The sequence below is a fragment of the Typha angustifolia genome, chromosome 9 (assembly GCF_048772165.1).
Source record: "Typha angustifolia cultivar Huaian chromosome 9, ASM4877216v1, whole genome shotgun sequence".
In the NCBI taxonomy this organism is placed as follows: domain Eukaryota; kingdom Viridiplantae; phylum Streptophyta; class Magnoliopsida; order Poales; family Typhaceae; genus Typha; species Typha angustifolia.
The window spans coordinates 6,396,630-6,424,531 of NC_133247.1; the positions used below are offsets into that span (position 1 = coordinate 6,396,630).

Sequence of the window (27,902 nt, forward strand, 5' to 3'; positions counted from 1 at the left end):
TATAGGAGGTACTCAGGTACATCACCCAAGATTAAGTTGTCAGGTGCATAGAGTGGAATAGAGGACAACACTCGTTTAAAAAAATATAGTGTTAAGAATATTGGTTATATTAAAATAAAATTTAGTGTTAAAGAAACCAAATAGATAAAGTAAAAATTACCATATCATTATTAAATTTTGGTATTATCTTCTTATATGTACTTCTTCATTTGATAATTATTGATGTCTATTGAAAAAATCTAGAAAATAGCACCGGTGGTGCATCTCTATCTAAGGTCGAAGTTAGCTCATAAAGTCATTAATAAAACAATATGCCCCACTGATATAGCAAACTCGACCTTCTTTTATTTATTTATTTTTTCTATACAAGTTGTAGCTTCAATCATAGAATTTATTAAGTATCCATTGATTGTCTTTGCCCATAAATACATCTCAATCTCTTCAACCGCAATTATGTAATTTATTATATTATGTGGGCAACAATAGTTATTGTGCTGAAATAGCACAACACTAAATAAAAGGAGAAATAAAAATCTAACAAAATCCTTCATGTCCTCTTTCATTACTAGGGGCTAATTTCACTAGGCAACTAATGATAGTGGGCCGGTCCAACTTATTATCATTCGGCACATGACGCCTAACCTATGGTAGTCCTAAAATCACAATTATATCAAAAGCATTCAAGTTCACTACTTGTTTACCCAACTGAAATATCATATCTTTATTTCACCAAAGATATACCAACTGTTCTACTAATAGTGTAACGCCCTCGCCCGGCACGGGCACGTGCACGCCCCTCGTGCCGCCCACGCGCCCATACGGCATGCGCGGTGCACGCAACAGGTCGGGCGGGGCCGTTACAATTTAGGTGGTATCAGAGCTTAGGTTTAAGGATGATCTGGCCCTCGTACACTAATTGTCGATTTGATTTAGGGTTATGTTAGTAGTTGGTCTTGATGAGTTTGATATTAATTGGTTGTGATAGAAATCTAGGTTGTGATGTTAAGATTATTAAGTTTTAATACTTTGTTGATATTAATAGAAATAATTTGTGATATTGATATATTGAGAATTTATTTGAGCGACTAATGAATAGGAACAGGTATTACTAAAATCATGCATTGATGTTACTGATATTGCGGTGTCATAGTCTGTGAAGCATAATATGAGATATATAGACTTGTTCATATGTTGTGATAAAGTGTAGAAATTTATAGATATATGGAGATATGTATTTTGTGCAAAAGGATTATTATCAGTAAATTTGAGGTTATTCTGAGCAGATATAGCATATTTTTGGATTTTTGATCTTTTATGGATATAATTGATATTAGAAGATTGATGTAAAGAGATATATGCATAGAGAGACTATTTTGATCTTTATGAGGGTTATAATTATGGATTGTAGATGGATGAGTAAGAGATATGATGATTTTGTATAGTGAAAAAGATAGTAGGCGGTGTGATTTAGATGATTGTAGATTGTATATAGAAAAGAATCTTGGGATGACTAGTATGATAAATTATGTTTGCAAGATACTTGTATTAGTAGGTATGACATTTTGATTGTTTCAATAAGATGGGTGATTTAGTAGGGATATGTGTTTAACAATATTGTTAGAGGATCAACGTCTCGTTTAAATCTTTGAGTTGATTACCAAATGAGTAATGGATATAGGAAATATGACATGAATACAGTTGGTGGATTGTGAGTGATGTCAGTAGTTGAGACGTAATGTATATAGTTTTGGATGACATGATAGTAGGTTTAGTTTAGAAGTTGCTGATTGTATGAATTTGATTAGATAGAAAGAATGATAATGAAATGAATTATATAGGGTGATGATAGTTGCTAAAGATGATAGTCTCAGGATATATTTTGTATGACAGTGAAAATATATTATGGTTATCAGTTTAATTTTGAACATTGATTTAGAGGATAAGAATGTTATAGCTTGAAGATTGTGTACGTTGGGTGAAGAATTTTAATTACAAGTATACAGACTTATTTTATTATGATTATTAGGTGATATTAATGATGTTGTTAAGGATGTTGATGATACTATATGATTAAATTGTGCAGTATATATAGTGGACTTTGTATGGAGGATGTGATAGAATATTAAATTGAGACTTTTGAAGAAATATGAGGTTTAAGTGATTTAATTAGGAATGGGATATGTTGGTATAGATGTTAAATTGAGATATTATGTGTTTTGACATGTTAGTTATTTTGATAATACTAATTGGAGAGATAATTTGATAAAGTTATTCATAGAACCTATAGACTTGATCATTTGTTATGACTGAGAGATGATTTAGAAGTTGAACTAATTGCTTCATAGGACGATAATGAAAGGAATATAGAAGACTATGATCTTTCATATTCAATGCATCGATGGATGTTTATTATACTGCTAGATGATAAACGGATAATGATGTATAGGAAAATGATTGTATTAGCATTTGTTTAACCATTAATTTATATGTTCGATTATTACTAGAGATTATTGAGCGAGCCTTTTAGAATGATAAGATTGATCTTAATGATTGTAAAGACTTACAGATTTACATTTAACTCTTAAGATAAAGATATTTGATTGGGAGATAATGATTTCATAATTAGAAGATAATGACTTCATGATTGGTTCCATTATAGTTTGTGAAAGTTTGATCTTTTAATAAATTGCAAAGTTAAGGTTGCGAAAATATTATAATTTATATTTTTGGATGTCTTCTGATCTATATGAATTAGTTAGTGCCAGTTATTTTATTAGCAGATCATAATAGCATTACCACTTCAGGAGATTAATCTTAGTAACTTTAGTTCATGTACAATGACTTTGTAGATTTGTGTAAGATATGTTTATGTATTCTTAAATATCAAGTATGATAGATCAGTAAATATTTGTGTGGCAATGGATTAATATTATGAATTGAATATTATATCTGTCAAGATATTGAAGAGATTATTGGATTACTTAATAGAACTCCGTGGATAGTCTTTTGATCTGAATGTCGATATCATTAAGTGATATTTTGGTGGATATACTAGTAGTGATAGTAATTAAATAGATAACGATCAAACAGAAATTATGTGAATCGATGAATGAATAGTTTGGATATAGAAATGATTGATAGAAGGATCATTATAAATTTTATCATATATGTTTCTTAAGATAGATTGGATTTAACATTTTAGATATTGCAGATTAAAAAGGAAGATAATGTGGAGAATCAGAAGAGGTATAAATTTCGGTTGAGGTTGCATTAGGATTCAGATTGATAGGTTGGATTTGATGCACTGTATGTCATTCCGAAGAATGTATTATGAATACACGTTGATATTATAGTCTTATATGGATAGGTATAATCTTTTATATTGATTTATCTAGTAATTTGTATAATGGTTTAAGCATATGAGCAGTGCACTTTAAATAAGAGAGTTTGTGCTATCGCCTAAATTTTATAATGATATCGGATGATGCTGAGTATGTTTGATTAGTGAGATTATTTGTCTAGAAAGAGAAGCATGAGTTAAGTATTTCGGATGTTCTTGAAATGTTTTGTATTAATCGTTCTACTTGGTATTAGTGATAGTATTGAGGGATAATCTATTGTGTATGTTTGGGATCGGAGTATATATTCAGTAGATTGGAGATAATTTACTTAAATAGGTTTTATCGTATTATCATAGGTGATTATGGTATTACGATGTGTATTGTTGGTGTAGGTCTTGTAGATCTAGATGGCATGAAATATTCTTCAACTCCATCTAGGAATTCATCTAACTTTGCAAAAATTGACGAGTTGTCATGTAGGCTAGAGACTGATACACTACTACTATATGAAAGGGTATATTCGATTTATGATCAATATCAATTTGTTCTCCAAACATTTCCATATGGAGTTATTCTCTATTATTTGCAATATGAATTTATAAATAGTTGCAACATATATTAACCATGTTTCTTAAAGTAAAGATGACAACATGAATAATCATACTTGCCACTTTTGTTGTCCAATCATAATATATTTGTGTTCTTATCTCTTTTTGCAATAATAAAATATGAATTAAAATATTTCAATAATTAATTTTTTTTATAAATAAAGTATACTCAGTATACAAATAGTATATTTTAAATGTGGTCGGAATCTCATAGCACCAAAATTGAAATGATATGGTTTCATATACAAATAATATAAACTTATTAATAAAGTTTCATGATATGTGATAAAAATGATAATGATAATACATATTCACAATCACTATATAGTATCGAATTGAAACTAAATACTATATCGTACATCACAAATAATAAATAATTAATATTACATAGTACATTAATAATAGTACAATGGCTAATAGTATACTCAATAATAGTACAATCAAATAAAATCGGGCACATTTGAAGCGCCTTGTTGCGAGAATGGTGGTGGTAAACCCATTTTCATATCTACCTAATAGCTACGAATCCTAAATAGTTTGCAATCCCTTCCATATTGACTTATTATTATCATTTAGAAAAGCCTCTCTAGGAAAGTATATCTTTCTACAATCTATACTAGAAATTTCATAGGCTAAAGACAAACAATGTTGTATGTCTTTATCCTATTTTCTTTTGACATCCCTCTTTAATTTTTTCCAATTCAAGATTTATCATTACATCCTTTCTTTTATGCCTTTTTAATAAATCATCAACAAATTTATCAAAGGCTTCATTGTTAATGTGAGACTTCTGACTTCTTTTTTTGAGCTGTAGTTGATCCACTTTGATTTCGTCTCTTACTATCGTATGAGGTTTTAGTAGTATCTGTGAAGTTAATATGTGAGATATTAAAACATGTTTGTTAAGTGCAATTAGCAAACTAACTCTCATAGACAAAGGATTTGCTACATACATCTCTACTAGGTGTATTAGAAGACCTAGTACTTTCATTCATTATCTTGTTATTTGGTTCAGTAGATGTAAAAACATATTGTCCCGTTGCAATATCATTATCACTAGGAACTCGACATCTTCAAAGTATACAAATCCTTTGTCTCAACATCGTTCGTATCTCATGTTATTCTGGAAAGTGGAAAAAATATTTTTGTATTACTATGTTTGACAATTTGTTAGTTTAGGAAATAAAAATATAGACCAATTTAATTAAATTTGAGAAAACATTAAAAAAATAGATATTTATCAAAAACTCTCAATCTTCAACATTAGGTGCGATCGGTTTGTGAAGGATGTCATCCCAACTCCATCCACTTTTAATCTTTTAGGCTCTTGTAATTTCTCTAATACTCACGAAGTCTCTTTCATCTACTTTTTAACTATCCTTGTGTATATTAGTCCCGATACTCAGTTTTCAAGCCTTCACAATTTCATTCTAACCATCTTTGGTAAAATTCTTACCACTCTTTCTCCCTGCATCATGTTGGCGACGAAGGTACTCTAATAAAATTACATCTTTCTCATCAATCCAATTTTCAATCCTCTTGCCAGATTATTGTCCACCATCTCTATTTCTTGGTATCTTCTCCCTAATGACGAAATATGAAGAAAAACATCTATCTAAGAAAGCAACAGTTATTTTGATGTGTTATAGGGATAAAATTTTCTAGGACCCATAGCGTATAATAACAATGCAACATGTATGACTCTTAGCCTAATCTATGTATAGTTATCTGGTGTGATCTTGATGTCAATGGGAAATATTTGGGGTAAAAAGGAGAGGAGAAGAAGAAGAAGAAGGGTGGCATTCCTATGGGTCTAAGGGAATAGGCCAGACAAGGAGATTAGAGATGGAGTAGCCGTGGTGGGAGTAAATAAGAGAGAAGGGGAGGAGAAGATTTGGGGGAAAGAACTCCATTCATTCAATAATAATTATAAGGTTGCCTTCCACATATTTAGAGACTAACATAACAAGCAAAATAATAATAAAAAAAGCCCTAAAAAGAGTGTAGGTTCGTTAATTGCATTTAAATGCGGTCAAACGCATTTGAACGTGCTAAATGCGTTCATTGTGTTTGCGAACGTATGCATGCCGTTTGATTACAGGCATTCGAATGCGACTCCTTGTGTTCAAACGCGACCTTTTGATAGGCTACAAAACGATTCCTTCAAGATCTGAATTTATTGTAGGAATCAGTCCATGCAATCGAGAAAAAATATTCACCAAATATTCTTTTATAGTTAGAAAATCATGAAACTAAGTGGGATCGATCCGTAACTCCTTGATCTATATTTTTCATATTTAGGCCCTTCACATATTCGAACTACAACTAGGATGAAAATATGATATAGTGCGGATGATGGTGGTGGTGACGGATGGATGGTTGATGTTGTTTAAGGGAAAAAGATGAAAGGGAAGAAGTGGTCGAGATCCCAAGGAAGAGAGAAGACTCGATAGACGAGGGAGATTAGAAGTTAGGAGAGACCTTGCCAACGGTAGAGGCGGTAGGTTGGTGAAGAGGGAAACGGGAGATTAAGGTAGAGAGACTAGAAAAGATAGAGAGCTAAGAAACCAATATTCTAATAGTATAATGATTTTGGCTGCCATCTACACCTTTATAGAGGCTAGCCAACAAGCTAAAATAATAATTATTAACCCTAATTCTAGTGGACTCCTGCCGATCGCGTTCGAATGCGTCCGATCGCGTTCGAATGCACAAAAGACGTTCTCTGTCGATGCAAACCTGATGTAGACGTTCGAACGCGCATTTTGCGTTCTCTGGTTTTGCGAACCTAATGCAGGCGTTCGAATGCGCCTCCAACCACGTTCGAACGTGACCTACAAAAAATTTATTTTGATAAAATAAATAACTAATGCAATAAGAAGATACTCTAACTATGTGTATCAGCCCACCACACTTCCCTCACCTTGTTCTCAAGGTGTAAAGTCAGAAAAACGCTCCAAGATATCCGTCTCCAACTCCTATGTCGCCTCATCGGATAGCTTGCCAAGCCACTCGACTAGAACCTCTATCTCTAATCTGGTACCATGACATCATCAACGCCTAGCAAGTACACAAATTGGCTCTATGATTTTTGTCTCTTCCAATTACTCCGGTAGAACTGATCCAACAACCTCATGATCTCCAATCCGCTCTCTCAACAATGAAACATAGAAGACAGGATGCACTCTCGAACTTTCCGACAGCTCTAAACAATATGCAATCGGTCCGATACACTCTAACACTCGAAACGGACCGAAGTAGCGATGTGCTAACTTCTAGTTTCGCATTGGATGCAAGGTGATCTGTCGATACGGTTGCACTCTTACGAACATCCAACTACCGATGTCGAACTCTTACTCCCGATGGCTGTGATCATAAACTTGCTTCATACGATTTTGAGCAAGTTTAAGATGGGTACGACACCTCCTCAATGTGGCATCTTTATCCATCAACACTAAATCCACCTCTGTCCAATCTACAGATGCCACTGGATCATAAGTACATAATGTCAGAGCCGTGCATCCATACACCACCTCAAATGGAGTCATACTAATACTGCTGTGGTAGACAGTGTTGTAAGACCACTCCGCCCACAGTAAGAACTCCAACTATCATCTTGGTATCTCTCCAACAAAGCACCACAAGTATTGCTTAGTACCTCGATTGACCACCTCAGTTTGGCCATCAATCTGTGGATGTTAGGCCGAATTGAAGTTCAATTGAGTCCCCTATAATATGAAAAACTCTGTCCAAAAGTCGCTCATAAATACACGATCACGATCTGAGATAATCGTGCGTGGCATGCCATGTAACCGAGCAACATCTCTAACAAAATTTTTTACCACTGACTTGATTGAAAATAGATGTGACAATGCCAAAAAGTGCGCATAATAGATGTGACAATGCCAAAAAGTGCGCATACTTACTCAATCTGTCAACCACCACTAAAATAATAGAATAACTACGTACCAATGGAATACCCTCTATGAAATCCATACAAATGTCTTCCCAAACACTGTCCGGTATCGATAGAGGCTGTAGTAATCCGATCAGTTTCAATATGGTTGTCTTAGCTCTTTGACAGACTTCGCAAGCACGGATAAAACTCCTCACATCTCGTCTCACTCCTAGCCACGTGCAACTCTGAGATATCCTCCTATAAGTCCTCAAGACACCCTTATGATTAGACTCTAGAGTTTGGTGGAAGTTCTCCAATAATTTTTGCCGCAATCCATCAATTGTGGGCACCCGAATGCATTCGTGGTCCAGCAGCAAACTGCCTCGATTCTCCAACTCTGGATGACACTCTGAATCATCCGACACCTCCTATAACAATCTTAAAACATCTGGGTCAGATGTACCTGACTACCTCAGCTCGTCAAGAAAAGGAAAAGTATGAGAAGAATAGACTGCAAGCTCAGCGATATCGGGTTGGTGTAATAGTGCATCCGCCGCTCTATTTTTCGTTCTTTTCTTGTATTAAATTTTATAATCATACCCCAGCAATTTGGTGACCCATCTCTGCTGTGCCGGAGTGTGTATACGCTGTCTCATAAAGTATGGAAGGCTCCTTTGATCGATTCGGATGAAAATTGCCTACCAATCAAATAAGGCATCCACTTTGTCACCGTATGTAGAATTACCAACATCTCTCTCTCGTAGGTCGATAATTGCTGGGATTTTTGTGATAAAGTCTTACTAAGAAAGGCTATGGGACGTCCTCCTTGCATTAGTACAGCGACCCATAGCCTTTCTTAGCAAGGCTTTAAGGCAAAATAATAATTATTAACTCTAATTCTAGTGGACTCCTACCGATCGCGTTCGAACGCGCCCAACCATGTTTGAGCTCACAAAAGGTGTTCTCTATCGATGCGAACTGATGGAGGCGTTCGAATGCGCCCGACCGCGTTCGAACGCACATTTTGCGTTCTTTGTTTTTGCAAACTGATGTAGGCGTCGCAAAGGCGTTCGAACGCGATCTACAGAAAATTTATTTTAATAAAAATAAATAATTATTGCAATAAGAAAAGACTTTAACAAGGTGTATCATATTACCACATAGGTCGGCATTTGATGAAATCTAGAGGTTAAAACAACCTAACATATAAATAAAGCTAACTTTGATATGCAATTAGTGGCTTTTACTCTTACAAGACAAGGTATCCTTTCCTTGAATCTTTTAACTTAGTTATATCCATTTTTTCAGTATAAATTTTCTTTTTATTTTTAACTAGTTTCTGCACTTTGTGAAGCATTAATGAGTCAAAATATTCTTGAATGTTCATATCAAGGTAATCTTCACACCTACTTTCTAAGGTAGTCCTCTTCAATATAAGTTTTAAGGATTTTCATGATCATGCAAATGCACCTAGGCTAGCTATTGGTCAATCTAGAAAAATTAATGTGGCATATGAAGCATCTAGATATAGAGAATCAATGAGTGAAATATAGGCTTAACATGCATGTCATGTATCGTTTTGTATTATCAATCTACATGTAAAGTCAAAATATAACAACCCTCATTAAAGAATAATATACAACATATCAAAAGGAAGTATACCGATTAGCATACAAAATATATGCAATGTGTCTCCATATCAATGTTTCAACTCCAAGTATTTTTGGTTTTCGTTTATTTTTTTTCTTTCTAAAACACAAACTAAAATGCAAAACACAAAAAGAAAAAGATCTCGATATTTGAAAAACAAAAATCAATCAAGACATAAGATATATCAATGAAATTCGTAAAATCATCTAAAGGGTAAAATATGAAAACAATTGAACCTGTTTCGAAAACAAAGCTAAGAATTAAAATATCTTCAAAACTCTCCGCCAAGCTCACTTACTTTTTGTGGATCATGAATCACTCAAAAAGGTTACTCCAATGGGACAAGAGGATTGGACGAAACCTGCAAATCTGACATTCCCTCTATCACTAAACTGCAATACCACCTCCTTTTGAAAATAATCAATGCTGGCATGATATAATGCTAGCCAATCCATTCTTAGAATAACATCAAAACTCTTGCATCTCCAAATGTATGATGTTCACTAGAAAATTCCACACACCAAAGATAATAATACAAGAGTGAGATATATGATTTTATAAAAGGCATCTCCTATAGGCGTAGATATTAAGAGGGGCTCATCTAGATACTCAATTAATTAGTTAAGCATAAGCCATGAAGGAGTGTGTAGCCCTAGACGAAAGAAAACTTTAGCTAGTTATGTCACCACCTTATTGGATGCCATGGCGTCCTGCTCAGTCATCACAAATACTTGACCAGTATAAAGACCTCTACCATAGTGTGATGAGCTGGCTCTAGTTGATCCCCCACCATTAGTCCGAAGAAGAGTTGACGAATTTCCATGTGATAAGATGGTTGAGGGTGGGCTAGAGTGGTATATGAAGACACCACCTTATATTGACTTGTGATATAACGCGACTAAGACACCACCTTATCGTTGCACCAAAATATTATCTACATGCTATTAAAATCAAATGTCACAAATCTTAGGCTCTGTAACCATTGTGTTTCTAAGACCACGTCAACACCTCTCAAGACGAGTGGGTACAAGTCCACGGTAAGGCCATGGCCTTGCACTAGAATTCTAACTCATCGGAACAAGTTGTTCGCTCGCATCTTGCTATCATCGTCGATTGCCACATCAAATCCGATCATAGACTCGGCTTCTAACCCCATCTTTTAGATTAGTCACTCGTCTAAGAAGTTATATGCACTTTTCGAGTCGATTAGAATGTGTATACAATGCTTCTTGAACAAGCCTTTTAATAATCTCCTTTTTGGTAAGGTCCTCATTTGCATCATCATGGCCATCAATCAACATAACGCTCCCTATCGTCTTCTCACACGGATGATCAGGTGTGAAGCATTTATCGTATCGAAAGCAAATGTCTTTTGCTCTACGTTCCTTCACCTATGCAGGTGTAAGAGATCGAATAACATACCATAGACCTCCCCTCACATTAGAGGATGTATGTAGGGGTGCTGTCATCCCTGGATAGGCTGGTGCTAGCTTCAGACCTGCAACTGAGCTCCCGACTATCGTAGTCGGCTAAGATGGGTAATGGCTATCTCAATCGGACCAAGGTGGCTTTGTCTTACTTTGGGGCTCGATGCTTCTTCTCTATTAGTATAACAACCTCAAAGACTTTCTCCAAAGTCCTAGGGTGAAGCACTTAAATGTCCACTTGTATGTCACTCCGCATCCCAAACATAAAATGCTCTTCAAATACTCTTTGAATTATTCGTACGTTATTTGCATAGGTAGTTGCAATGCTTTACAAATACTATATTCCTCCTATGTGTGTGAGCTTCCTATCCTTAGAGCATGCCTTTCCATCATTATGGAGGAGTAGAGGAATGATGCCCATTGATGGAATTGGAGAAATAAGGAAGAGAAAAGGAGAGATCAAAGCTTAAAATTATCTTTTAGGGTTGTCAAATAATATTATTGAGATGAAAAACATTTCAATTGCTATGTAATAGAATGATAGAAGAAGATGGAAAAGAATGGGCGAGCAGAAGAGTAGGTAGGTTTCATGAGAATCATATTGTGATACGATTTGATCCATATTGGCTCTACGCATGACATTAGGTTCATTGGAATGAGTCTATTTATCTAGTTGAGTTTGTTAGAAGCAATAAAATCATCTTTTTGCCGGGGCCCGTTTGAATACGGGAACGGGGGGGAGGGGTGCGAACGCCTGCATCATGTTTGTAAAAGCAGAGAATGCAAATAGCACGTTCGAACGGAATCGAGCCGTTCGAACGCCTGCACAACGTTCGCATTGATAGAGAACAGAAATTCCACGTTCGAACGCGATCGGGCATGTTCGAACGCATCGCTGCGAAAGTGTGAGTTTTTAATAATTTGTTAGGGTTGTTTAGAGTTGTTTAACTTAGTTGAGGAGTTCTTAAGGTGAGCCTCTATATATATGTGGAGGAAATCCAAATTGGAGTCTTATGATGATATTAGAATTGGCTTTAGCCTTTATCTCATCTTCTACTTGTCTCTAGCCATTAGCGCCCTCTCCCACCTCCTTTCTTCCATTGCCCAAGTCTTTGGTCGGTCTCTTCCAGCTTCTAACCTTCCTCTTCTATAATAATTTCTCCCATTTCATACTAAAAACTAGATCTAGTATCTATCTAGCCATTGGTGGGCTAGCAAGCTAGGATTTAATTGACCTTTGGCCACTATCTGGTCGATATCTTAAGATTTAAGCTCTGTCCAAGAGCAACAACATATCCAAAATTCAGGAGGATCCATTGGTTAGATCGTTCGTAGATTCTTTTGGAAGTTACGTACTTCATCGAGTCTAAAATCGTTGCTGATCGAATTAGATTGGTTCGTACCATATTAAGAAGAAGAATGAGACGTAGGTAACTATTGTTAGTTTGGCACTTGCTATTTATAACAAATTAGGATGTAATAATTTTTTTCACTTCGTCACGGCTAAATGAGTAAAAGATGTCCGTATTTAGTTGAATTGCTCTTTTAAAACCCAAGAGGTCAATATTGTCATTACCATAACAAAATGGCATTTAGGTGCAAAATGCCATAATTAGAGCTTATTTAAAATCAGATATAACTTTTTTTAAGTGAAATGGGAAATTAATGGCATACCAATTCAACTGAGATCGTGGGATGAGAACCTGAAAACATTTATACGACATATACCTAAATTTTTTTCTCTTTAAATTATCAAAGATATGACATTCTCAACTGGAAAAATTAATTCTTGAGCTAATAAGAGATGAAGCTCAACAAAACAACTAAGAAAAAAGAGAAAAAAAAAAGAAAAGAAAAAAGAAAAATGGACTGCTTTTCTAAATATATTAATTACACGATGACGAAGACAAAACATACTATGGTTTTAATAAATTTCTCTATATTTTATTTTAGAGGGTTTCTTCCGTGCAATAGAATTAATTCTTCATCAATCAATTTGATGAAGATCTAGGTATAACAAGAAAATTGGGAAGTTAGGCACACGTAATTAATCTTCTTAACTAATATACTCTTTTTCTTACGTAATGTGGTTTTGGAACCGATACCGAGAAACTGGTACCGGGTATGAAAACTGACTATCATAGCCGTTGGATTAATATTATAATTTTTAAAGGTATTTACTTTTTTTTTTTAATTGAAGCTAGGATTGAAGCGTAAGTCGTGGGTCAAGGAATAGGAAGAAGGGAAGCCAACTGTTGAGCGTTCTTACTTTCTATCATATCACACGCAACTGATTTATTTATATTTATTTTTGATAAAATATGTCACAAGATGTATATTTTACTCACAAGATAATTGTTATAACCACGTCTCGTGTATATGTTTTCATTATAATTTTTGGCGAGCCATGTCAACTTAGAATATCCCAAGGTATTCTCAATATTTAATTATTAGTCGTTTACTTATTATGAGGGGGAAAAAAAATACTTGAAATGTAATAATCAATTATTTCTTATAGAGTTTCCAGTTGTGAAACTATATTAGAATCAATTATTAGATATCTAAAGTCGTATTCATACTATTAAATGATTTTTGTAGCTCTAAGATAAGATTGCAAGTTTAAATACAGCAAAGCTAGGATATCTCTGATAAGTTAGATATGTCTAGACATACAACATTATCAGGAAACTATCTAGAAGTTGAAAACAAGATTTTTATTTTTATTTTTTATTTTATTTTTTGTGTAAACAACTGCCTATGTTTTGGATTTCTTGTGGAAATCCTCCCATTTAGATATTTATAAATTGACTCTTCCTTTCATAAATGTATTTGTAAAAGATTACCTCCTAATGTGATGTTTTTTATTTATTTTTATTTTTTACAAAATAACTTCTCAAGAGGTTTATATATATAGTATTAATATTAACCAACTATATTAACCAACTTAGAAGAGTTGCTAGATACCTTCTCCTATGATTTCTTACTAGGTATATTCTTCATGATTAAGAAGGTCATATGATCCGAATTCAATCCCAAGTAATTATTACGGAGAAAATAGTTTAGCGGTTTGTAGTGGCTTGGAGCAATATTACAGCGACGTTTAGATCGAAGTAATAGTTTGGCGACACACACAGCTTGAAGTCTAAACTAGGCTTTATGAACTTTTGAATGATAAAAAAAGTTATTATTCTAACAAAATAAATTTTTAAGTCAACTAGTTATCTACCACGGTGCTAAAACTAGTTTTCTCCAATATTGCGCTGTGGTAGGTAAGCTGTACATTTTGCTATCTATTATTTGTTTATTTGACGAAAATGTAAAAGACATAATATATAATGTTAATAAAAATATTTTTGTAAAAGCAAAAAATATGCTTAGTATATTTCTTATGACCTAAGAAGAGGTGGTAATTTGCAAATATTTTCAAAGAAGGAGGGACTTGATTCATAAATTTGGAAAAGGTCGGTGGTTTTTCGTGATAAGGTTGAGACGCATCGCGCATGTTGTTTTTGTATTGGAAAAGACCAAAAAATATCTCATGAGAAGAAGAATTGCAACAATGAGATAGATTTAATATTTTTTTTTATAATTTCAAGATAATGCTTTCAATCTTTCCACCTTATTTTAAAGTTTAAATTTGATTAAATTATTTCTTTTCCCTCCTTGTGTAGACTATATAAAGATGAGGATCAGAGTAAGCTAGAGACGCCAATGTAGAGATCTAATTAAGAGACCTCTTGGGAATGCCGTTTTGATCTTTTGATACGATCCGAAACTCTAAATCCAACCGAATTTCTTAAACTATCTCTAGGTTTAGCTCTATCTCGCATTAGAATCGGCTCCGGGACAATGGGAATCGCCTCCGAGGACGCCATTGAGCAGCTGGCTATGCTGATAGATGAAGGTCTTGATCTTATCAGTAATTTCACATATTTTCCGGTTTTTAGCATCTAGACTTTGGTAGGTTTTTAAATTTACTGGTTTTCTTTTTTCCATCTGTTCTTGTTCGCTTTTTGGTTGGACTGTTCCAGTAGAGGAGCCGCTGAAGAGAACATTTCAGGTAAGAACCTGGAATCTTAATCATTGTTCTTCTTTTTGGGTGACTTTAGATTTTGATGCAGTTCTTTTGTTAATAGTTCTTGTAGAGGTTGTAAGTGGATCTTATAGTTCAATTCTGTGCTATAAGTTCGTTTGAATCTTATGGTTCTTGTAGAGGTCGTTATAGATCTTCCATTTGAGGATGGTTGTTTTTATCTTTTATACTCTTAACAGATCTAATGGATCTGTGTTGAAATAGTTTGGCGAGTTTCATGGGTTGTCGCCCAGAGGGGCTGCAAAGATTGTCTAACAAATATATTACTTCTCATGCAGTATGAGGATCCTCATTGTGGAACTGTAATTGGCTTAACACAATGTGCCTTTCTCTTCTTTTTCTTCTCTGGTAACTTTGCAGGTTGCAAGGTGTCATTATGTACAGAACCTTATATTTGCCAAGTTTTTCAGGATTCATCAATGTCTTTGTTGACATAGAAGTAATGATTTTTAGGGACATTAGCCTACAACACCCTATTTTTGGACTATTATGTTTTCGTATGCGAAACAATCCCTTTGTCTTGGTTGTTATGTTCAAATAACCCCTAAATTTAAAAGTCTAAACCACAGTTGGGGACGGTAAAATAACAAAAGGATAATATTCTGTCGACCTTCAGAGTGAAATATTAGAATGGTCAAAGACTCAAAATACCCTTTAATCATTAGTAATATACAACCTGCCTTTATTTCCATGTTTAGGAAGAGAAAAAGTAGGGTTAGCATACCTTGTTAAGCAATCGATATATTATTGTGTGTATAAAAATGCTAGGGTGATCATAAAAAGAGAGCACATGTTTGACATTTCTCATACTCAGTTAAGTTGACGTCAGGTAAGCTAATGTCTGTTTGTTTAATAGAAACAGAGGGTTCATTTTTGGATGTGATCAAAAAGCAAGGTCTGAAACATAATAAATCAAAAGAATGAGTGTTAAAATATAAATTTCCCTAATTTATTTTTTTAAATTTTGTGACATGGAGCTAAGAACAGCCACATGAATTCAAGATTTATTTTTGCATCATGATTTTGTTATAACCAAAGTTACCGAACAATGGCACACGGCTCTTCAGCTTCTCATGCATTTTGGATATGGTTGTGCTCGCAGTATCTTCGTCCATTTTTCTCTGAACATCCATATTTTGTCTGCAGAGATAGTCTGCCACAAAGAAAGTATGCTTCCTAATTCTGACTGCTCATCCAATTGCAGAATATGCACCAAGGCTATCCAACAGAAGCGTTGATGCGCTTTCTGAAGGCTAGGGAGTGGAATGTCCGTAAAGCTTATAAAATGGTAAGCCTGCAAAATTTCTACTTGTATTTGGTTCTTTTTTTTTTTTATGAAACAGGAACCTAGTAATTATAATTATCATTGCAAGTTTTTGGTTAATAATCTCATTTTTGGTGCAGCTGGTTGATTGTTTGCATTGGAGGATTGAAAATGAGATCGACAATATATTGGAGGTCAGCAATCCTAGTGAAAATGGTCCACTTTATGATACTAATTGCACTATATTAAAGTTCTATTTCCAGTGTTAAAAGGAACAATTCTTATCTTACTATCTGCTGTTAGCCAGTCCTAATCTTGATATTTTCCATCAAATTTATCTGGATTAGCCACATGTTGTCATTATTGCTAATTAAAATTGTTTCAAATTATTAAAGAAAAGAACTTCCAAGAAGTAAAGACAAAAATGGCATAGCATAGTGATTAACAGAGAGTATGTCAACTTTCATGCTATCTACAGCTATCGCATTTTCTACATCATGTAGAGAGTAGAAAAATTACCAGTCTATCTATTACACTAGTTCTGTCATTATTTGCTTCCCAAATGCTTTGTACGATTCAGAGATGCTGTTCTAAACTTCTACTGGCATCGACTCTTCATTGCAGAAACCTATTATGCCAACAGATTTATACAGAACAATACGTGCTTCACAGCTTGTTGGATTGTCAGGATACTCAAAGGAGGTATACATCATCCATTATCTACAGTTAAAATTAAGTTTGCATTTTCCATAGCTAATACAATTTTGTTCTGTTGATTATTTTGCTATGTTATCAATTAAATCATCATCTCGGTAGATGGATATATTAAACTGATTTATAATGCAACCATTTACCTCTAACCCATAAATTGGTATGCATATGGGAGACTTGGAGTACCTGACAATTACTGAGAAAAATGCATGCATTGCTTGTTGAATCTAAGCAGATATTGTGGTTTTTAGTTACTGTATTTCCTATGCGAGGGGATTATCTTTCTTTGAGATTCTGAGTCAATCAATCATAACTGCTAGAAAAGAAACCGATATTAACAATTGAAATAGTAAAAAAGAAACAAAGTAGAATAATAATGTTTGATAAGTTGTAACCACAATTCAAACATTGGTGTACATATTCAACATCCAAGAATCATCTTGTCTAAGAGAGATCTACAATCCTGAAAAAAGGTAAAAAAATAAAAATAAAATAAAAATAGAGGGTTACATTTTTGCAAGATTTCTAACCTATCATCGTGGACAAAATTCAGAAATTTTATGATACGAATATAGTATTATGATAATTTATTTAAATATATGTAAGTTAAATTTTAGTAGTTTGGATTCTTCTACGTAACAAATCTCAACATATAGATGTATCGTACTAACAGCTAGTTTTATTTTTGTTGGTTTTGTGGTACTTAATCTGTAGTAGGATGTGATAAATGTTTTGGATCTTCCATAAGGCTGTCCTATTCTTAATTTTCTAATGATACACATAGTATTTCCCGTTGCTAGAGTTCCAGTTCGACTGTAATAAAGTGTGCCTTGTTTCACTTTGCATTTAGGAACTGTTAGTAAGCTTTAGTTTCTATACCCATATATATTGACTAATTTTTCTACAAAATTGCATAAACAGTTACTAATACTGGTGACGATGATTCTTTGCAGGATCAATGATCCTACTTGTAGATCTCAATGTTCCTCTACCCTTATCATAATCTAGAAATATCATGTCATTATTGAGATGAGGATAGATTTAACTAAGTAATGCATCTCATTATCTTATTTTCTACTAACCTTGACAGTTATATGCTTGTAGCTTCAGATTGAGTTTAGTTTTAATCCTGACAGAAATTATTCTGATCATAATAACCTATACTTGATTCTGCTAAAAGAGAGCATAAATCCATGCAAATTTTGCTTGTGCATAGACTTAAGCTGGGTCAGCCGACTATAACCTAAACCTCTTCATTAGGCTCTTCCTTTCTCATGTGTAAATTCAACATGGTGCTTCTATATTTCTCCCTGGTTCTTCTGCTACACTAGTTACCTCTTACCACCCATTTGTTTCACTCACACCTATCTTGTACTCACTAAGGTTAGTTCTTGATTGCCTCAATCTACTGTAACTTGGCTCCATGATCCTCTTTCCTTCATTGCTGCCACAGTTAATCTCGCTGCAACAGCTACAGGCATGAGTATTACAATTGATAAGGGTGCAAGTGTGCTCTGATCCATGCCGACTGCTTCAAGAAAGGGATTTGTGCCGCAGTAATGCAACCCTTAATTAGTACAGAGTTTGATTATGTCAAGACAAGTTTCTTGTGTGAGTGATAATGTTCGTTTCTTTTTTTCTCTGACAGGGACTTCCTGTATTTGCTGTGGGTGTTGGATTCAGTACATTAAGCAAAGTACCCGTAAGTTTGTTATAGCTTGTAGTCCTTTCATTTTTAGGTTTGCTTACCTTTTGTATTGTTGAGTCAACTTATGAAGAACAATAGTTTGATGTCCAAGTAAATGATTTGTAGCAAAAGCTTTTGCTACTCTCCAATAATTTGTATTCTCTTATTTATGAAAAACTAATGATCCTGTTTCCATACACCTCCTAAGGCATCATTTCCAACAAAATCAGTATGTAAAATAGTTCTTAAATAATATGTTGCATTTCCAGTCTTTCTATTCACCAAATTTGAGCTGTATTTTTTCATGGTACCTTGATTTCCTTGTTGCAAGAACTACTTGTTGGTATTTTAAGATCAAATTGTCATCAGGATCCTTATGTTCTCTAAGGTTAAATGATATTTTGCATGCACTTATCTGCATAATAAGCTATGTCCTTCCATAGCTTAGGCTTAATGATGGTAAAAATGTCTTTTGTGAGTGAAATATTTTATTAGTTAGAAGTATTTTGTTTGACATTCAATAACATTTGCATAATACGCATGCTGAATGTTAACATGCTTCAGGGAAAACATAAATCGAGCTTTGTTGTTGTGGACAGAGTAGATGAATCATAAACTCTCATAGAAGTGAAGTGCCACATTTCTGGATTCTGAAGTTACATGCTCTATTTTCTACTCTATAAAAATTCATAAGTACTTCTATAACATGGATCTAACATCCCTAGAATCAAATGGTCCTCCAAAAATGCTCTCGTTATTCTGGTTCTACCAATTAAAAAGAAAAGAAACTAATTTTGCAGATCAGACTGAATTAGGATGCTAAAATGAAGGGGTAAGTTTTGGTTGTAGTTGGTATTGTATTATTTTCATTAATATATGTGTTTTGGCAACATAATTTTATCGCAAGGAGTAGAGGATGTTATGTATATTCATATGCATGCACCGTGTGTTTTGATCCTTTGCCGAAGTAGATACAAGTCTTTCTTATGTTTTTCTCTTAGTAATAGTTCTCAACAAACTTAAATATGATCTATCAACTAACCAAGCCAAAAAAGGCCGTCTATTATTTTGGCATACCATTGGCAGTTTTTGAAAAACTAAAAAGCAGGGGCCATGGCAGCTGCCAAATCGGTTTTGTCTTCTCACTGCCACACTATCTTTGTGGGGGTGGGAAAGAGCGGACTGGCGCATGGTGGCTGTTTTCATGACAGGTTAGGGCAGTCACTTTCTAGAACACTGCCAATCATAGGCCAGAAAAGGGTACGTCTGTTTTTGGCTTGGTACTAGCTAATTGATAGATCATATTTAAGATTCATTAGTATATGGGAAAGTTTAATCATAATCATCATGAGTTATATGGACCCTAATCGATGCACTAGAAAACTGTAATGCATAATGTTTGTCATCTCTACAGCTTGTATTTATTGTGTTAGTTCCAAAAGTTTTTATATAAAATAAATAGTGAGCCTGATCTATCTAGTAAGGACATTCCATAAACAGGATGAGTTAAGCAGGTTTCAAGAATGGATAAGAGATGAGTGAAACAAATGTGATTAAAGAAAGATTAGCATAATCATGTTTTGATATCTTGTTTGTTCAATGTGGATGAAAAAGTTAACACCAAAAATTTCCTTCAATTTTGATGTGCTTATCTAGTAGATCAATATACTGAAATGTGTGGATTGTTGTTGAAGAATTTGCCTTGCTCCTGCATAAAGTGGTATAATAATTGCCAAATGCCTATCTAAGCAGCATTAAATGCCTAATACTGGAATCCAAGATCAAGCACATTTTACTTGCGTGAGAAACATACATTTTCTGCAAATGTTTGCAAAATAAATAGGCAACTACTCACATTTTATATTCATTATCTTATTCATAAAGTGTAAAGAAGTATCGCCTAATATATAAACATGAGCATCTATCAGTATAACTTTGTCCAATTCTAGTAACTTATTTCTTTATTTAGGTTAACTACTACGTGCGATCACACATTCAGATTAATGAATACCGAGATCGTGTAGTTTTGGTGAGTGATCATCTGCACGCTTGAAGTAATTTAAGTTATTGTTCTTTCTTTTCTTATTTACTTGCTTCTTTTCTTAGCCTAACGCTACGAAGAAGTATGGGCGACAAATAAGCAACTGCTTGAAAGTCTTGGATATGACTGCTTTAAAACTTTCATCCCTGAACCAAATAAAGGTACACCCTTGGATATTATGATAATGAAAGACATTCAACTAATTCTTTTATTCAAGTTCTATCTTTTGTATACAACTGCTTTAAAACTTTCACACCTGAACCATGACCTTTATTACCATGGCTATTAATTGCAGTTGGCAACTGCCTTAGCTACTGTTGATGACTTGAATTACCCAGAGAAGACTCAGACTTATTACATAGTTAATGCTCCATATATATTTTCGACATGCTGGAAGGTAAATACGCATCACTAACTAAGTTTATACGCCATCCATCTTGGTTATAGATTTTGTTCCAGACTTCTGATAATGTTTCAGTCAAATTGGTGTTCCAGGTTGTGAAGCCTCTTCTACATGAAAGGACAAGGAGAAAAGTGCTCGTCTTGAAAGGTTGTGGAAGAGATGAATTGTTGAAGGTAAAAATGCTTTAAGATTCTAAAGAACATTTAAATTTTTTTTTTTTTTTTATAAAATGCAATTGTCACCCTCAAAGGCCATCTATCTGTTGTATGATAATTGTCGTCGTTGGTTGCATTACATAGGTTATGGATTATGCGTCTCTTCCCCATTTCTGTAAAAGAGAGAGTTCTCAGCCATCTCAGAATTCACCTAATGAAGCTGATGACTGCTTCTCTTTGGACCACTCTTTCCACCAGCAAATGTACAATTACATCAAGCAGCAAGCCGTAGCGAGTGCTTACAATTCTCCAATGCAAGCCTCTCTTGCCCTCTGTAATATATGAGAAAGTATGAAAATGGTATGGAGCTCATGTAACATTTTTCAAATCTCATAGGTATTAAGTAATTGTGCTGTATTGTACATAGGAGGAGTTGCAATCTAGACGAAATGGATGTCTTTGCAGATGATTCTATTTTATTTCCCATTTGGCAGTTTCCAGATTAAACCCATTTCTATTGCAAAGCAGGACCATTTTCTTTTTTAATAGATTGCAATGTCCTTGCTATTGGAAGGCTAACGAAATGTATCAATGGAAGAATATAAATATTATTATATCTTTTTTCTAAAAGATCCTGTCCTATCTCTCTAAGAAGAAAATATGAGAGGGTATTTTCCTGAAATGAAATTTGAAACAACCTTCATTAACAAATTTAGTGGAAGTATATCAAATGACATTTAAGATATGGAGCTCGAAATGTAAATTCTGAAAAAAAAAAGAAAGATAAGTGGGTATTAACAATTATGAAACTGTTGGGTTTAATATATAATTTTCTTAAGAACTTTTACAACGTGGGCCAGTCACAATCAGCTAGCAACTCTGGTTCGGCTTCTGTAAGGCTTAGATTAAAATTAAAGGAGCTGAGACTGAATAAGTATTTAAGCTTGAAATTAATTATTTTGAGCGGAGCCTGAGCACAAGCCGGCTCACTTAAGCATAGTTCATGACTTGTTAAGACTTAAAATTATTAATATGTTTTATTAATTTATACTATGTATAAATCATATTTCTTTCTAGTCCTAGACAACTAAACACAAACCCTAACATCTTATCCCATTTTCATATTTATTTAGTTCAAGCTTAATTCAAGCTTGATGGGCTTGAGTAATTGAGCTTGAATTGGGCTTGTTTAATAATCGAGCTCAAATTAGGCTTGAATTAAGGCGTTGGTTAAAATAGCCTTGAATTGTGCTTATTTATTGCTCGAGGTCAGCTCAACTCGAATCAGAAGGCTCGAAAGTAAATGAGCTGAGGCTGGACAGATATTCAGGCTCGAACCTGAGCAGCTTCAGGCTCACTCAAGCTCTGCTCGTTTACGCCCTAATTAGGTCAGATTCGGATCGGGTAGGCGGATTCAGCTGAGTCCGTTATCGGATCGCGCAATTAAAACTCAAATCTCATCGTCCTCCACTCACACGATTACACTGATAGTGAGAAGGGCACCAAATTCCAGCTGCAATGGACTCAGCGAGTTAATAGCCCGACCTCGGGAGCTGGATCGTGGATTTCGAGGTGAAATCGAATGCCAAGGGCGAGACGAGCTCTTCTTCCTACTTTGGGCTTCTGGGTTGCTCCAAAGGTGGCTCCTTGAAAGAAATCCTGTGAGAGATCTAATGGTACTTTCCAAATTCCACTTTCCCCTGTACTAATGCTGGATCCAGAACTTTAAAGGTGATATTTTTAGATGAACCAATCTATTATTCGGCATTTTGTTTTGTTTTGTAAGCTCCGCCCCTGGTTTCGGCAGCATTGGAGGATTTGGAGCTTTGGGTTTCGATTAGTTCGTGAAGTCTCGTTTTATTCGTTTCAATTGCTGTATTTCTGACTCGGTTGAGGGATTCTGAGAGTTTGAGTCTTTTTCCTGAATTATCTTGATTAAAGATTGGATTTTGTAAGCTCTCCACTTGGGTTACTTCCAATTGTTAAAGTAGTCTGTGTGTTCTTAAATAAGTGTTAACTTTTTGGTATTTAGTGGTGGATAATTGGTTGGTTTCATCAGAAGTTGTTTAATAGAAGATTGCCATTTTGTTTCAGATTCTTGAGGACTTACCAGTGCTAGAATGGAGAGTCTTTGAAGACGGACTCCTCCTCTTTAGATCAGAGTAGAACTAATTGGTCTTTGTTTTCTTTCCTAAAGTAATACAAACAAGTTATCCCTTTGATGCCTATGGTAATTTCTGAATGCCTTTTTAGTGCGTGAGTCTATCATGCGCTTGGCTGGCCCATGTTACACCAACCATTAATTGTGAAGTCCCTACATCTCTTGGTCCACGATTCCTATCTCTTCTTTGTTCGTACTTCTTCTTTTACTTTATTATGGTCTCAGGGTAGTTTGTTATATGTATACTTTTAATTCTGCTCCACTTTAGGTTGTATAGCAAATTATCATTTAAATCTTCTTGGTGTGAAGTTCTCTTGGAGCTTTTACTTTTGCCTTTGCTCTTGTCAGTTCCTCTGAGAGCAGGTCTCCAGCAGTTCACTTTGTTAAGAAGATGAGATGATTTTGCTTTGCTCCTTCACCTTTGGCAAAAGAAAGTTGAGACAATTTTCTTTTCCAATTGAAAGATACAGTAGTCCCTTTGTAGCTGAGGATTAGCTTAGGTGAGGGAAAGAACAGGCGACCAGCCATGCATGTGTTCTTAATTCTTTGTGAGGGGAGTGCTCCACTTAGCAGTTGAGACGTCCTCTACTTAGATTATATCACAACCAGCACTTGACGATCCCCCAATGGTTAGCCAATCACCTACCTACTTTTAATGTATTAAGGTATATTTGTTTCATAAATATTCATCATACTTTATATTCAAAAGGGAATGAAATTGTTTGAAGTAGCTACAAATATTGCCTATTTATAATATCTTTCTTTTATAGTAGGACCTGTACTTTTGTGCAGCCACCAGTTCTTGCTTCTTCTGAGACTATTGAATGAAGCAAACCATTACCCAGAATTTGTGCTAAGTGTTTTTTTCTTGGATATATATGTTTGAGAGCATCCTCTCACTATTTCTGTGTTTTCTTCTACTGTAACAGGGGCAAAGGATCTGCCGAATTGAACTTTTGAAACCATACTGCATTTTCCATTAGCCATTCCTATGAAGTTGACATGGTTCACCTTGTGTTCTTTTCATCAGTTCCATCTATACTTCTTCTGACATGCTTCCTCCTTTCTGCAGTCAAAGCCGACCTAAATTCTGATAAGAAAGCTCTTCTCACATTTGCTGCCTTGCTCCCTCATGGCCGGAAACTCAATTGGAGCTCAGTTACTGCTGTTTGCTCTTCTTGGGTTGGGGTCACTTGTACACCAGATCAAAGTCATGTACATATCCTACGGCTTCCAGGTGTTGGGCTACTTGGCCCTATTCCTGCAGACACACTTGGTAAGCTTGATTCCCTCCAAATCTTAAGTCTTCGATCTAATCGCCTAACTGTAGATCTCCCTCCTGATGTATCCTCACTTCCTTCTCTGCACTCACTCTACCTTCAGCACAACAATTTATCAGGACTAATACCAAGTTCTCTCTCTTCTAATCTTAGTTTCCTTGACCTCTCCTATAATTCTTTCATTGGAGGAATTCCATTGACCATTCAAAATCTTACTCATCTTACTGCATTATATCTTGAGAACAACTCTCTCTCAGGACTCATCCCCGACCTTCGTCTACCCAAGTTAAGGCACTTGAACTTGAGCTACAACAACTTCAGTGGCCCAATACCACTTTCCATCCAAAAGTTCCAAATTGGTTCCTTCCTGGGGAATCCTTTTCTCTGTGGACCACCTCTGCCACAATGCCCTGGAGTTTCTCCTTCACCTTCTCCAGAAGTTCCCTTCCTCCCAACGTCCAAAAGAAGCTTTTGGAAAAAATTGAGTACACGTGTTATAATTGCGATTGCTGCTGGTGGAGCAACCCTACTGTTTATATTGGTAATTATGGTTTTGATCTGCATCTTGAAGAGGAGAGAGCGGGAAGAAAGTGCAGTATCAAAAGGTAAAGTTATTGCTGGTGGAAGGACGGAGAAACGCATAGAGGACTTCAGCAGTAGTGTACAAGAAGCTGAGAAAAATAAGATGACATTCTTTGATGGCTGTCCTTATAATTTTGACTTAGAAGATTTGTTGAGAGCTTCAGCAGAAGTCCTTGGAAAAGGGAGTAGTGGAACTACATATAAGGCTGTTCTTGAAGATGGTACAATCGTGGTTGTGAAGAGGTTAAAAGAGGTTGGGGTAGGAAAGAGAGAGTTTGAACAACAAATGGAGGCGATAGGAAGGGTAGGTCAGCATCAAAATGTCTTATCCCTTCGTGCTTATTACTACTCCAAGGATGAGAAGCTTCTCGTCTATGACTATGTGCCTTCTGGAAGTTTTTCTTCCCTCTTGCATGGTATGCTCCTCTTAGTTCTTTCTTTAATTAGTTAAGCATTTTAACTGATAGTATCTGTAATTAACTACTACAACGAATACCACTACTTGGACTTAAGAAATACAAAGTAATTGAAGTTATAAAGAAAATTCTTTGCTACATGAAGTAGTCAAAGAAGTTGCAAAATTTGACAATACATAACAACAGCCAAGGTTTTAGAAAACAATTGCATGCAACCAAGGAATCATGTAGCATCTGAGCTTAAGGTGGTTGCCAAGATGGGAACTCTGATGGCCATACTTTCTGGTAAGATACCTCAACTAGCAATATCCAATCTGATTAGACTTTGTCCAGACTTTATTGTATATTACTTCTCACGATTTGATCTGAAATCTGAATAGAAAACTGCATTTGGAAAGGTAGAGAACATAATCTTGCACTGCTTGATTGTGCTTTTAGTCATTTTGATTTAGATGACAATTACATATATTTAACTGAAGATTGTGTATAGGCTAATAATGTTCTGCAATTTTGAAATTCGTAAAATTCAGTGGAAAGTAATTTAGACATGGAAGCTCATACTAAAGTGTTAGAATATAAAATATAAAATTCACCGTTCTCTAAAACTATCATTATCTAACAGTTTAGAGAACGGTGGTTTTTATATTTTATATTTTTAACATTCTCCCTCACTTCTGAGCTAAAACATTTTGATGAGCTCAAGAAGTAAATTAATTTAAATAAGTAGAGTAGGCATGACAGGATTTGAATCTATAATCTCTAACTTTGATACCATATTAACTCGTCAACTACTCTAAAAATTATTAGAAAACGGTGGTTTATATATTTTATATACTAACAAAAAGGATCCAGACTCAATGTTTTTCTGATGGAGAAACCATCACAACTTGAATAGTTGATCCACAAATAGCTTTCCCATATAAACCAAAGTGACATCATTCCTCGGAATGATGAGCCCTCTAGTTAAGAGATTTAATATTGGGATGTAAGTGTGTAACATTATAGTTTATTTGTAGTCCTCTTCAAATCAATGTTCCTTCAAAATATACTTCTTTTCTACTAGAGAACAACTTATCCACTTTTCCGATGATGTGCATATACTTGTCCAGTCAGATAAACCATGTTTCCTAGTCTATTCTTTTTAACCAAGTCAGTGAATTAGAGACTAAATCTTAGTATTGATTTATCATGCCTTTTTGTTTTCCTTCTTGAAATACAATGTACAGGAAATAGAGATGCTGAAAAAACCTTTTTGGACTGGGACTCCAGAGTCAAGATTGCCCTTGGAGTAGCTCGTGGCATAGCACATATTCACGCAGAAGTGGGTGGAAAACTCACTCATGGCAACATTAAATCCTCCAATATCCTTATCAGCCAAGATCTTGATGCTTGTGTCTCTGAATTCGGCATCAGCCCACTTATGAACACCATTGCAACTCCCTCAAGGGTTGCCTTGGGATATCGCGCACCTGAAGTCATTGAATCTCGAAAACACACTCAGAAGTCTGATGTTTATAGTTTTGGCGTTCTACTTCTTGAAATGCTCACTGGCAAAGCTCCTCTTCTATCCCCAGGGCGTGATGATGTAGCAGATTTACCTAGATGGGTTCAGTCTATGGTTCGAGAAGAGTGGACTGGTGAAGTTTTTGATGCGGAGCTGACGAGGCATCAGAACACGGAGGAGGAATTGGTCCAGATGCTTCAGATTGCCATGGCATGCATTGCAAAAACACCAGATCAACGGCCTAAAATGGAAGACGTGATTAGTATGATTGAAGAGTTCCGGAATTCCGACTCTGGGAATAGACCATCCTCAGTGTAGTTGAAAGGACAAGAACATTCTAACATCAAGGTCACGTGCAGTAGCTAACTTTTGCGAGTGAGAAATTTGCTTCTGCTGAGTTCACAGGCAAAAAGCATGTGGAGTTTGTCCAGTGTATTACTGTGTTAGGATTTGATTGTTATTGTAGTAAATATGGTTTTCATTCTTCTGTTACATTGTCAGTGATTTCAGCCATTCTTCTTGATTTCTTCCAGTTAACCTTCCGCATGTGAAGTTTGTCCAATGTATTATTTGTGTTTGTATTTGATTGTTGTAGTAAATCTAGCATTCATTCTTCTGTTACATTACCAGTGATTTTAGCCATTTTTCCTGATCTCTTGCAGTTAAACCTGAAGGCTTCGC

At 35.1% G+C, this 27,902-nt stretch overlaps 2 protein-coding genes across 9 annotated transcripts; both read left to right on the forward strand.

Moving 5' to 3' along the window:
• The first annotated feature begins 14,510 nt into the window (after nt 1-14,510).
• LOC140767299 (phosphatidylinositol/phosphatidylcholine transfer protein SFH2-like) lies at nt 14,511-21,862 on the forward strand. 3 transcript variants are annotated; one of them, XR_012105559.1, is made up of 11 exons: nt 14,511-14,828; nt 14,956-14,984; nt 16,222-16,305; nt 16,422-16,475; nt 16,906-16,983; nt 18,641-18,694; nt 20,649-20,708; nt 20,786-20,881; nt 21,016-21,117; nt 21,199-21,296; nt 21,423-21,490. XR_012105559.1 is itself a non-coding variant. In XM_073107154.1 (11 exons), the coding sequence occupies exons 1-11, from the start codon at nt 14,774-14,776 to the stop codon at nt 21,621-21,623; spliced, it is 894 nt and encodes a 297-aa protein (XP_072963255.1). In that variant the 5' UTR covers nt 14,511-14,773; the 3' UTR covers nt 21,624-21,862. The 3 variants fall into 3 exon arrangements, 2 of the variants coding, with proteins under 2 accessions (XP_072963255.1, XP_072963256.1); XM_073107154.1 differs by having other exon boundaries at nt 21,216-21,296; nt 21,423-21,862; XM_073107155.1 differs by having other exon boundaries at nt 14,959-14,984; nt 21,216-21,296; nt 21,423-21,862.
• An 880-nt stretch (nt 21,863-22,742) lies between these two features.
• Nucleotides 22,743-27,850, forward strand: LOC140766947 (probable inactive receptor kinase At5g58300). 6 transcript variants are annotated; one of them, XM_073106659.1, is made up of 4 exons: nt 22,743-24,104; nt 24,369-24,715; nt 24,977-25,717; nt 26,944-27,850. In XM_073106659.1, exons 2-4 carry the CDS (start codon nt 24,442-24,444, stop codon nt 27,537-27,539), a joined length of 1,611 nt encoding a protein of 536 aa, XP_072962760.1. In that variant the 5' UTR covers nt 22,743-24,104; nt 24,369-24,441; the 3' UTR covers nt 27,540-27,850. The 6 variants fall into 6 exon arrangements, with proteins under 6 accessions (XP_072962760.1, XP_072962756.1, XP_072962755.1 ...); XM_073106655.1 differs by having other exon boundaries at nt 22,743-23,009; nt 23,788-24,104; nt 24,369-25,717; XM_073106654.1 differs by having other exon boundaries at nt 22,743-22,954; nt 23,788-24,104; nt 24,369-25,717.
• The last annotated feature ends 52 nt before the right edge of the window (nt 27,851-27,902 follow it).

Bases quoted from the DNA above. Each gene is read 5' to 3' on its own strand.
- LOC140767299 (XM_073107154.1), top strand. From the start codon at position 14,774: ATGGGAATCGCCTCCGAGGACGCCATTGAGCAGCTGGCTATGCTGATA. The intron at 14,985-16,221 runs GTAAGAACCTGG...ATCCAATTGCAG, and splicing joins CGCTGAAGAGAACATTTCAG to AATATGCACCAAGGCTATCC. The intron at 18,695-20,648 runs GTAAGTTTGTTA...TTCTTTATTTAG, and splicing joins GTACATTAAGCAAAGTACCC to GTTAACTACTACGTGCGATC.
- LOC140766947 (XM_073106653.1), top strand. From the start codon at position 24,442: ATGGTTCACCTTGTGTTCTTTTCATCAGTTCCATCTATACTTCTTCTG. The intron at 25,718-26,943 runs GTATGCTCCTCT...TACAATGTACAG, and splicing joins TTTTTCTTCCCTCTTGCATG to GAAATAGAGATGCTGAAAAA.